Source organism: Perca flavescens, chromosome 4 (genome assembly GCF_004354835.1).
Source record: "Perca flavescens isolate YP-PL-M2 chromosome 4, PFLA_1.0, whole genome shotgun sequence".
In the NCBI taxonomy this organism is placed as follows: domain Eukaryota; kingdom Metazoa; phylum Chordata; class Actinopteri; order Perciformes; family Percidae; genus Perca; species Perca flavescens.
In genome coordinates, this window is record NC_041334.1 from 30,206,352 (window position 1) to 30,221,176 (window position 14,825).

Genomic DNA, 14,825 nt, shown 5'->3' on the forward strand with positions numbered 1-14,825 from the left:
AGGCTGAGGTGCCATGTCCTCAAATGAACCCGGTCATACCCTCTCTACCGTTACCGTTACTCGCTGTTTTAGGTTCGTAAACTAAGTTAACGTTACCCTTACGTGATATATTACGGCGACGTTTGCTAGTCGTAAAATGTCATTGTAGAGGACATTTACGCAGCCATAACGCAGTACGTTACAACGTTAACTTGCTGGCAAAATGTCCACACCGTGGTAACGTTGGTTTTATATTGGACGTTGGATATTCGCCACATTAGAAAAATCTATTTATGCAGCTTGCCCTTTTGACCTATTCATGTCAAACCACTTTTGGTGAACTCCGCTAACTCCCCTACACATCGCACAAAGTTTATTTAAAAAAAAATCCTCTAATTTTAAGAATATTTTTTTTATGTAAAACAAATGCTATAAATCTATTATGCAGCTTGCCCTTTTGACCTATTCATGTCAAACCACTTTTGGTGAACTCTGCTAACTCCCCTACACATTGCACAAAGCTTCTTTTTTCAAAAGAAAAAATCCTTTAATTTAAAAAAATATTTTTTACTCTTGTCCAATAAACGGAGTTTCCCGCGACTTCAACCAATCCCAGCAGTCCCACGTGCCAGACTTTGTATCAGTATGTGACTCCGAGAGCCACTGACCAAGTGGAAGTGAGAACAGGTTGACGTAACACGTACATAGCCAAATTAATTTCCTTGTTTCTTCGTGTGTGACTCGAACATCTCACATTTACCAAGAAAACTTACAGCGAAAGAGATTTCAGACTGTCCTTCCAACCAGTATACATTTTAACAACAATATAAGCTGTAATTTAGTTTTTTTAAACTGTCGCTGAAAGCTTCTGCTGTTTCAATACTGTCGGCTATCTGCAGCAGGCGGGACTGCAGCTCAGATCCCCACACGACTGACACACACACACACACACACACATAATAGATTTATAGCATTTTTTTTTTTTACAATCAAAAAATATTTATAAAATCAAAGGATGTTTTTTTTGGGAAAAGAAGCTTTGTGCAATGTGTAGGGGAGTTAGCTGAGTTCACCAAAAGTGGTTTGACATAAATAGGTCAAAAGATCAAGCTGCATAATAGATTTTTCGAATGTGTTGAATATCCAACATACAATATAAAACCAACTTTACCACGGTAATGTCTACATCGTCCAGTAAAAGCCAACTAACACCCAGCTAGATTACAGTGTTGCTAACACTAGATTTGCTTTGTCATCACATTCAGAGCCAGGAGTTAGCGTTAGCTGAATAAACAGTTACGTTACTGTACTTTCAACGTTACAAGTAAAGATTTAGTGACGGCAAACGTTACAAAACAGACACTTTTCTGTGAACCAAATTGTAACCTTACAGTAGGAGAGTAAATTGATAACGTTTTCATGCCATGTAGACAGATATAGCTACTCTTTGTTTTACTATTCATTAGGGTGGGAAAGGTCAGGCACAGCTGTACAGAAGCACATCTCGAGCTGGTATAGCAAGTGATCTTGTCAAGGGCATTTCAGCAGGCTGGGTCTAGGTCAGGATGGACTCTAACCTGTGAACCTTTAATCTGCTGCTTTCCAAGACACACATCTGTGTATATATACACACACACACACACACACGTGCACATTTGTTATTTATAACATTCCTGTCCAGCTCTCAGAGGATGTGCTTCGGCGGATAAAGGAATCTCATGGGTCTGACAGCGCCAAGCCACCATCGTCTCCGCCAGATGATCACCACCAACCAACAAGTAAGTCCCAGTCAAAGACCTTTCCCTTCTTATAGCTCTCATTGGTACAGTGACTGATGAAAACCGCATCAGAATAAAGGTCAATTTTAGTGCTGTGTGACTTATTCAGATTGTTCATTATAGGAAGGACATAATATAGTGTCAGTTATTCACTCACATTTATTAGAGCTGAGCTTTCCCAATGTGTTGTTCAAATAAATGTTACTGTAATAACTGCATTAGAAACTGGTTTGTGGGGGGTGGGGGCTTATACTGTATCTGCCAACTGATCCATTTAGTAATTGCCAATGGTATTGATTTTCATTTGATTTTTAGCTCCAAAACCAACAGGACCTACCACTACAGAAATACAGGAAGAAATCCGCAAAAGGTAGGTGCTAATGTTAAGGTCACTGTCTGTTTTTATTGTTATCCAGCCACATCTGGTGAAGGACCTGCTATAACTCTGTAAGTAACTAAATATGGCTAACTTAAAATTGTATGCCTCCCTGAGATGCCAATTGATTATCACAACTGTTGCAGAATGTTTGAGCCTAACGTATATTGTCATATGTTTAAGTTGAGCCCTCTGTGTTGACACCACACAGGCAGCTAATGGCCAGTGGAGGTGACAGATGTTTAAAGTAGCAGACACTTGATGCTAATGTGCAATGTTTATGGAGAACATACACATGCCAAGTGACCTGTCAACACTGCCCGTGCTGATTTACTCTCACTGTATAGCAGGCATGTTGCTATGTTGCTGGAATTCTCATATGCTATCCTGATCCTCTATATACAGTATTTACATGTCAGCAAGTCCAACAATTCTTACCCACTGTCACTATAATGCTGTTTCCTGGAAATTTGTTAGACATAATATACAGTATATATTATATTTTGATCAGTGTTTTTGTGCCACACCTCTGTAATGTAATCAGTTCTTATTGATGTGTGTATATATATATATATATATATATATATATATATATATATATATATATATATATATATATATATATATATATATATAGAATATTAGTTGTGTGAGGTACTAGTGTTTCAGGAAACCAAATACAATAGCCCCGCAATACATTTTGAAACTGATATTATTGATATAGATGTTGTTGAGATTATGTGACAGTATGTCTATGGTCATTTCTAAGACTTTATTTCATGGTGTTGCTAGATTGGATTGCATTATATGAGAGGTTGAAATAGGGCTGCACGATCTGAGAAAAATATGTGATAATAACGTTGAATATTGCGATGATATTACTTGCGATAAATAAACTCGTTTCCAACATTATTTCATTGAACAAATTGAACATTAAAGTGAAAATAAAAGGCAGCACTAAAACTGAATAACCATTACATTTAAAGTGCAGTTCTCTACTGATATTCTCTTTCAACTAACACAAACAACCTCTGAGAGTCTTTCGTGATGTGCTTATTACGCAAGTTGATATCGCAATGATTACAAAAAACGACATAGGCCTACTGTCCAGCCCTAGGTTGGAATTATATATTAAAGGGTAACTACTGTTTTTTTTTTAACCTGGATCCTATTTTACTATGTTTTTGTGTCTAAGTGACTGATGGGAACAACAATCTTTGACATTGGTCCAGCAAGATGTTAAGGTCAATTGTGCAGCTTGTATTTACCTTCACAAAAGTGCTTGTTTTGCCACTGACCGGCTCAGATCAACATTCTAAGGGTCTGCAACATTATGGAAAGGATTTCTAAGGAGGTCGACCTTTCTGTTAAAGAGTAAGATCCTTTCTTTAAACATTAAAACATCCGTAAAAATTGCGTTCGCTAAAGCAACCAGACTCCATGTAAATAAATAGTAATTTTAGGATCGTAAAATACACTTCATTCCAAGTCGACAGAAACAAAATAAAACTATGAAAAGCCGTTTTTTTTTCCCCCAACTATCAACTCTAGTTGTGGTTGAAATAAACACATAGTTTACGGATTTACATGTGAAAATATGTTTGCTCTATACACGCTAAAAGTATTCCTTTTTTTAAATTGAAAAACACTTTAGTGGACCAAATTGACAAAGCACATTTGCCCCATAGCATAGGTTTACATTGCAGCCTGTGTGTGGCTGCTGGTTATAGCATTCACGCTTAATACTGGACCATTTTCCTATCAGTCACTTACACACTAGGGTCCAGGTTGAAACCTAATGTCTTAAGCGTGATTTATGGTCCTGCGGAGGCTCCACGCAGAGCTTTCGCTGTAGCCTACGTAAGTGGCCTGAAGTTTATACTTCTGCGTTGGTGTGTGCTTCCATCTCTTCAAGAGCATAGCGGGGTCGGCATATGTGTGCGCGCGTGGGGAATGTGTGGTAGAGCGAGTAAGAGAGTGACGGTGATTAGCTTCAGAGCAAGTAGTGACTCTAGAGTCATAGTGAGAGAAACAAAGTGTCTCCTCTGTGCTTTCTAACCACGGTGGTAAATCTGTAGCAGTAAAAGTTAACCCTCTCCTTGATTTCATGTTGTTTATGGAGAAGGAGAACCAGGAAATGAATAGGAGGAAATGTAACGCTACCAAGCCATGTGTAGTTACATTTTTCGAGAGGTGCACGTCAGGCTACGGCGTAGGGTCCAGCGTAGATTTAATGCAGAAGCATAAATCACACTTCAGTCTAAATGTTGTTTTAGGCATTTTCCACTCTGCCTTTGTTTGTTTTTGTCTTATTGGCTTTTGAAATGCTTCATCCCCAAAATATTGGTATTTGTGATGATCAACAGAAACCAATATATCTCTGACCTCACTGGTTAGCTTTCTTTGTGAACAAGAACCTGAATGTTTAGCATGCATTCCCTGAATATACAGTATAAAGGTTAAAACAGTTCTTATCTTCCCTTACTCTAGCTTTGAGCATCAACAGGCCCTGGTGCAGGAGCAGTTGGCCAGATTGGCCCAGAAGGAGAGAGAGACAGGAGCAACCTCAGGCCTGGATGAGCTGACCCCGGCCCTCCTCATCGAGAAAGGAAAGGCCCATGAAGAGCAACAAAAGGCCAAGATACTGGTGAGTAATGCCTTCAGGTCTAGGTCTGGGCTTTCCACTAGTGGGACTGATAGTTTTACTTTATTGTACTGAATATCCCTCAAGACTATTGATTAATTTACACTTTGTCAAAACATCTTCACCAAGATGTTCCTTTCACATGTATTCATTTAAATTTATGAAAACAACAATTATTGACTTTTGTCCTTTCCCTTGTCTTGTAAGCCTCAGGTGACAAAGGCACCCATCCCCTGCTCATTTGATAATTTTTTTTAACAAAAATGTGAACATTTAATCTACAACTTAATGTACTGGGTTTCACTTGACCTCTCTTGGTAAGATAATAATGCATTATTAGGCTAAAACTTGGCATCACAATTTAAGGAAACTAGTGCAGTGCCCGTTTGGAGCGTGTGCCTGTTCTGAAAGGGCTGATTGCTTGGTTCCCAGTACTTTTTTTCCCTACAACTTCATCGAACTATAAGCGCGGTTCAATCAGTTGTGTAACAATAGGAATTGTTTGTGGTATATGTATTGCAGCACGGACCGTTTTAGGTTGCACCTAGAGGTATCAGAGTAGCCATGTGTGTGAGCCCACTTGTATGTTTGCCAGAAGAATGTTAAATAAACTATTGCCTAATTGGTGACTTAACTGATATTCTGGAGTCTTCATGAGTGTTAAAGACCAGAATATAACATGGTGGCAGCGATAGTGAACTTTGGCCGTGTTATGAGGAAGTAACGTTAAGTTAGCATGGCTCAACGCTAACTTTTTAAAGTGGTTGCCGGCTTGGCAACCAGGCATCAGCTTTTGGTTGCCGAAATTGACAATACGGTTGCCATGTTTTAAACGGCCTATATTTGGAGTAATTCATTTCTTTTGTAACTATACCACACATTTTAATAATGAAACAATAAGATAATGGCTTGCAATATAATTTCCCATCCCTCTCAATTGATCTATAATTTCCCCTACTTTCTTATCAGCTTATGTCAGTGGTTTGTTAACTTGGGCTGGTTGAGTTCTTAAACTTACTAAAATGAAGGGGTGAAATAGGTAAGCAAATTTTAATTTTCAGATTTTCCATTATATATGTATTTAAATACTGAATTGTATCTGTCAAGGCCCAGAAGCAATGTTCTAAAAACATTTTACCATGTACATTTTTGTATTATTTAGCAGTAGTAGTTTTCCTTTTCTCTAGAAACTCTTTGTATAAGTCAACAGCACCCTCTACTGTTTAGACTTTGAATGGCACGTCTGCACTGAGGCACTGGTGAATTATTATATTATTAGGATGTACATCTACAACCCTGATTTCTATATTGCAGAGGCCAAACCAAACCCATTTTGTAAAAGCAGGCTATCAAATATTTTAGTTTTTAATTGTTAGTAACCCTGAAGTCGAGAGGCCTCTTGTTCAGTGTCACATTGTTGCGCTTTTCAATAAATGCAGTATTTTTCTATCACTAATGTGTTTCCTTTGTCCATTTTCTCTAAAATTAAGATATATTAATTCAGCATCTTAAGATGCTGAGTTTTCACAGCTGTTACAGTACTTTTGTTTACGACTACCCTTGAATCTCTGCACTGAATAGATAATGTATGTGGTGTGGGAGCAACATGTGATGGCAGAGATGTACAGTATCTGTACTTTATCAGAGCAGGGAAATCCCTGATGGTCCTTCTTGCTTGTTGGGGTACAAGTATGATCATCCATTTTAACAGGCTATATTAATAATAACAGTATTCAATATAGAAGGGAAACAAGAATATGAACAATGTTGTCTTCTACTATGAATGCTAACACGTATTCCCATCACAGTCACAGGGTTCACATGCACTTCTGTAATCTGATTAACCCCTGCCTTCCAGCAGCAGCCTGCTTTCTAAAACGCCATGTAAACAAGAAAGTTATCATGCGTTTTGTGTATGCATTTAGATAAAGCGATTGCATTGATTGTTGTTTGCATGTGCTTTCTGTGATAGCTCTGCTTTGTCACTGCAAAGCAGTGCGTGAGAGCGCAAGAAAGGTTATTGCTAATTGTGTTTGTCAACTCGGTTTTTAATGTTACTGATAAACAGTGATCTATTGCCGATCATACATTTTTCTATTCCCTCCCTGTTTTTTTTTTTACTTGCTTTGCTAATATTAAACCCTGTGGATTTCCTACAGCCCAGTCTGTCTCTCTTTCCTCTCCAATTGATTTGTCCTGCAGTGTCTTTTCGGTGTGCCAGCCAGCTGTAATGAACACTGAATGAAGCCGCTGGCTTAGCTTACACTGATATGGGCTCCAAATTTAATGATGTTGCATAGCAATGTGAAACTGAACACTTACCTAACAGCTTTGTTTTCTACTTTTTCTGAATTGACAAGTCAATACAGCCTGTCAGTGTCTCTGTGAGCAGATGTATGTTTGAGTGCACAGAAGTACACCTTAAAGGTTTATTTCGGAAGGGTGTGTTTGACAGGTTTGAGCGTCTTTTTGTCAACGCTTTGATCGAAGGTTTCTTGTGTTTGAAAGGATGCTTGGAGTTTAGCTGGGTGTATAATAGGTGCAAAGCATAATTTTATCTGTATGTTTAATTGAAAAGAAGGGGAGTTTTTTGATTTTTGATTTTGTTGATAGACAGCCTAGACAGCATGTAACTTTGAGTGTTTATGTGCCATCATTGCCTCTCCCTTCCTACCTTTTCCTCTTTCTCACCTGTCTGGGTTCGGTCTCACCTCTGACTCTCACTTTTTTTTTGGCTCAACTGTCTTAACACATTCATTGTTCCTAGCTTGATTTCTCCAATGTCTAAAATGAAATAAAACACATACTTAACAAACTCACCTCAAGCGCCGCAATCCAGCAAAATTCATCCCCAAGATCAAAATGAAAGCTGTACTATATGTTTATTGGATTGCTTCAGCTTTTGAGTAGATTGAAAGTACCTGGGAATCTGAGAGATCTGTCGCCTTCAAATATCTCTGCCTAGCAGGTGGGCTCCTCTTTGCATTTCCATCAACCTTGCATCCACCGGCAACAACACAGCTGGATCCCTTGAAGAAAAAGTCTGTCCACCCCTCTCTCTCTCTCCCCATTTCACAGTAAAACGCTCCACTTTGAGTAGTTTGGAGGCTGCCTTATTTCCCACAGGAGGACACACACACACACACACACACACACACACACACACACACACACACACACACACACACACACACACACACTGCTGTGACGCTATCACAATACAGAAACACATATAGCGAGCACCCCCCAGTCTATTTCCTTACGTGCACTCCTGGCTCCCCAGCAAGCGGGCTATGTGTTAGTTAGTGTTGGGTTGAGGGAGGTGTGGAGGCAGCACCTGTCAGAGAGCTGAGCTGTTCCCCCACACTGCCTCAGGCTGCCTGTCACAAACACTCACATTAGCCATTTACTCCAGTCTCAGCGCCAACCGCCACCGCTGGGACTAGTTGTGTGTGTATATACTGTATACTGTATATCTGTGTCTGTGCATACCTGTCCATTAAACAGGGTCTGTGTTCATTTACATCAGAGAATTGTTTGTGTCTGTTGTAGGAGATATCTGCTTGCAAGGTTTATCCACAGTTCAGTCAATACTATATTCTTTTAGCATCTTGCATATTATATTTTTAAGCTTCTTTTATACTGTGGTATTTACATTTCTGTTTGGTACAACATTCATTTTCCTTTTGTAGCATCTGATAGTGTTAATTCCTTCATGTTTTTTCCTGTAGTGTAGTAACGCCTACCTGTAGCTCATTGAAGTCTACACAAAGAGTGCCAATGTGTACCATTGCTCTTCTAGGTGTTTGGAAAGACTGAAAGCAGTTAAAAGCTGCTTTTTTGATGTTCCACAAAGATTGGCCAAGTGTGCAGTTTTTTTTTTGAGGAGAGCCTCAAACTCTTTTCTCTACAGTCCTCTCATTCTTACTTGCCGCACTGTCTGTGTTTATTACTAATCCGCACCACTCATCTCTGCATTTACAATGATGTTGATGGAGGAGTGTTGTGGTCTCAGAGAAAAAAAAGTGCCACTGAAATCAGGATCAAGTTCTGGCAACACTGGCAAGGACTGAATAACGCTAATAAACTTAGCACTTTGTAAGGAAATTTGTGTTTGGTAGATTATTTCCTTGTGGTAACAATGCTTTTTGGCAATAAATCTTATACCGTTGGACAGCCTGTTTAGTTCCCTTTCAAATGATGCCCCATTTGTAAGGAACATGCATTTGTGGGATGAGCAGCAGCGCTGAGTATGTGGGTTGCGCCCATGAAAAATTTGCCAAATCTTCTCTGCCAATGCCAAATAGGTTATTCTGCCATTGAATTGTTTGGTGTTTTGTGGATTGGATGATTGAAGTTTGAAGAAACAAGACGTATTGGCAATTAAACAATTTATTCATTTGACAAACAGGAGCCTCAGTAGCGTGTAGAAGAACCATACACAGCCACAACACCCTGGCAACTCCTCCTCATGCTGGTCACCAGCCTGGTCACACGCTGATGTGGGATAGCATCCCATTCTTCAACTAGCATTTGTCGCAAGTCAGCCAACGTGGTTGTGTTGGTCACTCTGGCACGAACAGTACGCCCAAACTGATCCCACAAGTGTTCAATGGGGCTGAGGTCAGGACTGCTGGCAGGCCAGTCCATCCTCTCCACTCCCACATTCTGGAGGTGGTCTCTGATAAACCCCGTCCTGTGGGGGGCGAGCGTTGTCATCTTAGAGGATAGAGTTTGGTCCCAGACTGTGGAGATATGGGATTGCCACTGGTTGCAGAATCTCATCTCTATATCTCTCGGCACCTGGGGGTACCAGAAGCTCAAAACAAGTGTCAATAGCAACAGCAAAATAACCTGTTTGGTAATGGCAGAGAAAATTTGGCAAATTTTTCATGGGTGTAACCCATCTACTCAGCGCTGCTGCTCATCCCACAAATGCATGTTCCTTACAAATGGGGCACCATTTGAAAGGGAACTTAACAGGCTTTCCAACGGTATAAGATTTATTACCAAAAAGCATTGTTACCACAGAGAAATAATCTACCAAACACAAATTTCCTTACTTTTTGTGCTAAGTTTAGTTGCTGAATATCCCTACATCTCTACACCTTTACTCCACAGTTTTAATTAATTTTGCACAGCTGATATTAAACACACCAGGAAATGTGGCAATCTATGTGTTCCTCAAAATTTTATTTTCTGTACCTTGTTTGTTAATTTCATGTGCCAACTGCTACTTCAGCTCCACGTTGTCTTTATGCCGCGATGACATCCAGCTTTTCAGCCCATGCACAAAAGTGCTGTTTAAAAAAAGTGTAAACTACCTGGCTTTCTAACCTGCCGTCCTACGTTGTTCTGAGACTACATTTAGGCCTTAACACGTTACACCTTGAGTGACGACAAAGAAGAGACGACAAGTTACATTAACACCTCGTCTGTTCACCTCTCCTTTCTTTCATTAGCACCTCCTGTTTGTTTTCTTCCCCCGACTATTCTCTTCCCCTCAGAGGTGTCATTCGTACTGCAAATGCTATTAGTATGCACAGGCATTCAGTGCCTAGCATTTCACGCACATTCACACACATAGATAATAACAAGCAGCTGCTTTAAGCTATTGAATTTCAGAAGCTTCCCAGTTAGGTGAGAAGAATAGGCCTGTTTGGGGGTTGCGGGTGAATGTTTATAACATCAGTTGATTTGCTTTCAGTCCTGTATATTAAAAGCTGTAGCTTTTATCTGCTGTCTCCAATGAAAAACCAGTGATGGACAACGTCATTAGAGGGTAAAGTTTTAATTCATACCAGTATTAGAAATGTGGAGAAATTTAAATGACAAAACTAGAAAGAACGAGTAAACATTATCAGATAATTAAAAAGAATCTTATTAAAAGTTTGTTTTGTACTCTAGTTGATATGCATGCTTTAGTGTTACATTCATATTTGGATTTTGAATATCTCTGAATCAGTTGAAGTCACCTTAATTCCCCTCACCCCCATTTTATTCTACTCAATCTAGAAGTTTATTAAACCTGAAGGCAATTTTCAAATTAATCAAATCAATTTTCAAGTGTGGAAAATAGGTTACTCTTCATGCGTCATACCAACTTGGTCCTTGTTCTTCTTCTTCTTCAGTGTATTTAAACCCAGGAGGGACATTTCCTTGACTCCCACAAACGTGTCATCTAAGTAACATATTTTTAAACAATGGGTCGACACTGCTTTTCACTCTGCCATATTTTCCACCTGATCAAAATTTCACACAAGAAATGAAACAAACAGCTAAATCAATTTATCTAAGATTTGATTCATGCATTTTTGTAAAAAGAAATTGACATCCTCTATTAAACTCTAAATAATGATATCTTAATGTGAGAATTTAGTCCGTTACACAGTTTGAGCTGAAATGTGTGATAAGATGTGATGTGCCCATTTGGTCACTCCTGATGTCCCTGTTCTCACACCTCCTCCTTCCTTTAAAAACCTAGCCAAGTTGTTGTGTAGGCAGTTAAACAGCAAATGAGGTAGTTGTTTTTTTTCACATCATGTATATTGGTAAATGTCAGGCTGTGCTTATATAGTAGGAATGTGAAGTTCTATGGTATCATTTCATTTCTTTGAATTTCCTTGCAGTGTAGTCAGACCCACCCAGTTCGCTTTCACCGCATCACATTTTACAACATATTACCTGTGGCTGCATATTTTTTGAGTAAGTGGTTGGTATGTCTTGTTCTTGAATGAGGGAGGTTTGTGACGACGAGGAAACAGGATGTAATCTCGTAAATAGTCAGTAGATGGCATTGTTGAAGCATGTTTGCCAGGGGGTTAAAAAGCAGGATGGATGCGTGCTCTGCACAGCAACACGTGCTCCTGGGCAACATGTTCTCCCAGCATTTATTCTTCCTCCTCTGTCTCCCATCTTTTTTTTTTTTTTATCTTTCTCTTTTCAACCCCTCAGATGTCGTGTGTGTGTGTGTGTGTGCGTGTGCGTGCGTGTGCGTACGTGTGTGTGTGAGATGACTCAGAGCGAAGCATTTGACACTGTCCAAAAGAAAGATGATGAAAACCAGCGTGAAAAGCCCAACATTCATTAAAGTCAGACCTGAGATGACAAACACTCAGACCACAGCGGATTATGCCACACATGTTAACAGTGTTGCCCTGCTGCTGTGTAGAAACACAAGGATATGACACTTGACAAGGGTGGAAATTGTGTTTTGCACTCAAGATGCAACCTTTCAGTTACAAGATGTTCTCGCTAGCAGCCCCCCCACGCTTTCTCAAGGCATTTGTATACGATCACAAAATATAATTATCTACAATAGATCTGTGTACTGTTGTTTCAGGTAATACCCTTACTTTAATTTGATTTCTTCAAACATGTTTTCTTTATCTCACAATATTACATGTAGTGCAGGCACTCCTAGGTATTATTTCATCTTTGGCATGTTTAAATACTTCATCACACATAACAATCTTATGATTTAAAGGCAAATCAACTGTTGCTACCCACCGTCTCATCCCTCCTCACTGAACTAGCCTGTGGTTACATCAATCTGTCAATTCGTATCACTTCAGCTGCTTTGAGTGTTTGCTTTCTAGCACCAGATGGACATGTTGGTTTAGCTGTATTCAGCCAATGCCAAAATCATCTCTGGATGGATTTTCTTTCACCCCTCAACCCATGATTGCAACATGTATCTAAAATAGAACCATGAAATTGTTGTTTTTCAGCAGATGATAACACATCATTGTTGAGCAGATTACAAAGCAATACAAATCACACAGTAGCAACACAATAAGATGGCCACCCTTTAACATTGTGCATCCATTCAACATCTATTCATCATGCAGTAATTATTTTAATTGGAGCCGCAAAGATTAATCGATTAGTTGTCAACTATTACATTTCAGCAACTATTTTGATAATCGGTTTGAGGGATTTTTCTTTTTTTTTTATTGAAAAAAACAAATAAATCAGATTGGAGCTTCTTAAATGTGAATATTTTCTAGTTTCTTCACTCCTTTACGACCATAAACTGAACATCTTTGAGTTGTGGACAAAACAAGACATTTGATGACGTCATCTTAGGCTTTGGAAAACACTGACATTTTTCACATTGTTCTGACATTTTATTGACCAAACAACTAATCGATTAATTAAGAAGAAGAAGTAAAGGATATCTGTTGAAAAATACACCACAGAAATTTAAAATCTGCATTTTTATGGAAGCATTTACAGTAAAGCCTGTTTTATGGTTCTGCTGAGGCGCCACGCAGAGCTTTCGCCGTAGCCTACGTAAGTGGCCTGATGTTTATACTTGTGCGCTGGTGTGTGCGTCGAGCCGGCGTGTGTGTGTGTTGTGGGGAGAGGGTGATAGAGCGAGGGAGAAGTGAGAGAGTGACGGCGATTAGCTTCGGAGTGAGTACCGACTTTAGAGTCATAGTGAGAGAAACAAAGTGTCTCCCCTGTGTTTTCTGACCAAGGTGGGAAATCTTTAGCAGGAAAAGTTAACTCTCTCCTTGATTTCATGTTGTTTATGGAGAAGGAGAACCAGGAAATGAGTCGGGGGAAATGCAATGCTACCAAGCCACGGCCGAGCGACGTGGGTAGCTGCGACGTGTAGTTACATTTTTCGAGAGGTGCACGTCAGGTAGAGGTGGGCGATATATCGTTTAGACCAGTGGTTCCCAACCTGGGGTCCGGGCACCCCCAGGGGGGGCGGCAAAGATCTCAGGGGGGGCGCGAGTCTTTATCTGGTTTGAGGTTGAGGTAAAAAAAGAAATATTTGCACGTTAAACAAATTATGGTAATACACTAGCATATATAATGTATACAAAAGTCTGTATGAAAACTATATATTTTGTTGTATCCTCGTTTTTCCTGCCGCCACGGCATCACTATTTTATGTATGAAACATGGCGGAGAAACGTAACAGTGCTGATAACTGCTCTGTATCAAAAATGAAAGTAAGGCTTCATCTCGAGAGTTACCTCAACTTTGGTTTAGGGGGGGGCTCAGCTTTTCTTAGACATGAGTAGGGGGGGCGCCAAGGAAAAAAGGTTGGGAACCACTGGTTTAGACGATAATATCCAAATTGTTGTCTGGACGATATGCAAAATTGGGATATCAAATATTTCATAATCAAACATGAAAAGAGCTGAATAAGGAACGCACACTATAACCTTCTAAACAATTATATGTAGCGATTTTAATACTGTAGGGGTTTGTTTGACTGTATTTTTTGTACAAAATCACGATCGTCCCGCACGAGAGTAAGCTGCTACTAGTTCTTACCTGTGTGTTATGACGTTCACTCATGTCAACAAAGATGGCGGCGCGCGATTATGCAGCGGCTCTCCTGTCTGTGTATATTTATACAAGTGCGTACAGCTACACTGAACTAATCAATACAGGACCACGATACAACACAGCCGTTACGAGAGCCTTCCAGGCGGCTCATAACATCCCGGAGGACATAGCCTGACCGAGCCCTCCAGGTTGTTGTCGGCGCTAGCACGCCGAGCTAGCTATCTACCGGCAGAATGAGAAAATAACTCCGGCACGACCAGAGGCGGAGCGGAGGACTGCATTTTTGTGCACAATGACTGGAGTACCAACTGCAGGATCGTTGCCCAGCACGGCTCACCTGACCTGGAGCCCTATTGGTAATATACTGACCATTTTATTTACTATGAAAACAGCACACTGCCGTCTACATAGCCCCCGATGCTAACGTTAGCACAAGTTTGGTTCACTGCTAACCATAGTGAACAAACTGCAGCGCAATCACCTGGATACAGGATACAGGGGACTTTAACAAGGCGTCCTTAAAGTCTGTTCCCCTCCAGCAGATTGTGTTACTAGAGGGAAGAACACACTAGACCATGTATACTCTAACATCAAAAAAAGCACACAGAACTGCACCTCTCCCTCACCTGGGCCAGTCAGATCACATCCAACTCCTGATCCCAGCATAAATCCCGGTCAGAAGGACTATACAGCCAAGTAGAAGGACTATCAGAACCTAGTCTGACCCGGCCCTGTCCCA

The 14,825-nt window shown here is 40.1% G+C and overlaps 1 protein-coding gene across 1 annotated transcript in view; it reads left to right on the top strand.

Moving 5' to 3' along the window:
• The window catches only part of chchd6b (coiled-coil-helix-coiled-coil-helix domain containing 6b), a 72,743-nt gene that overhangs the window by 562 nt on the left and 57,356 nt on the right, over positions 1 to 14,825 (top strand). The window contains exons 2-4 of the mRNA XM_028576974.1: positions 1,661 to 1,757; positions 2,073 to 2,127; positions 4,624 to 4,780. Coding sequence (XP_028432775.1) covers positions 1,661 to 1,757; positions 2,073 to 2,127; positions 4,624 to 4,780 — 309 coding nt within the window. The remainder of the gene's footprint in view (positions 1 to 1,660; positions 1,758 to 2,072; positions 2,128 to 4,623; positions 4,781 to 14,825) is intronic.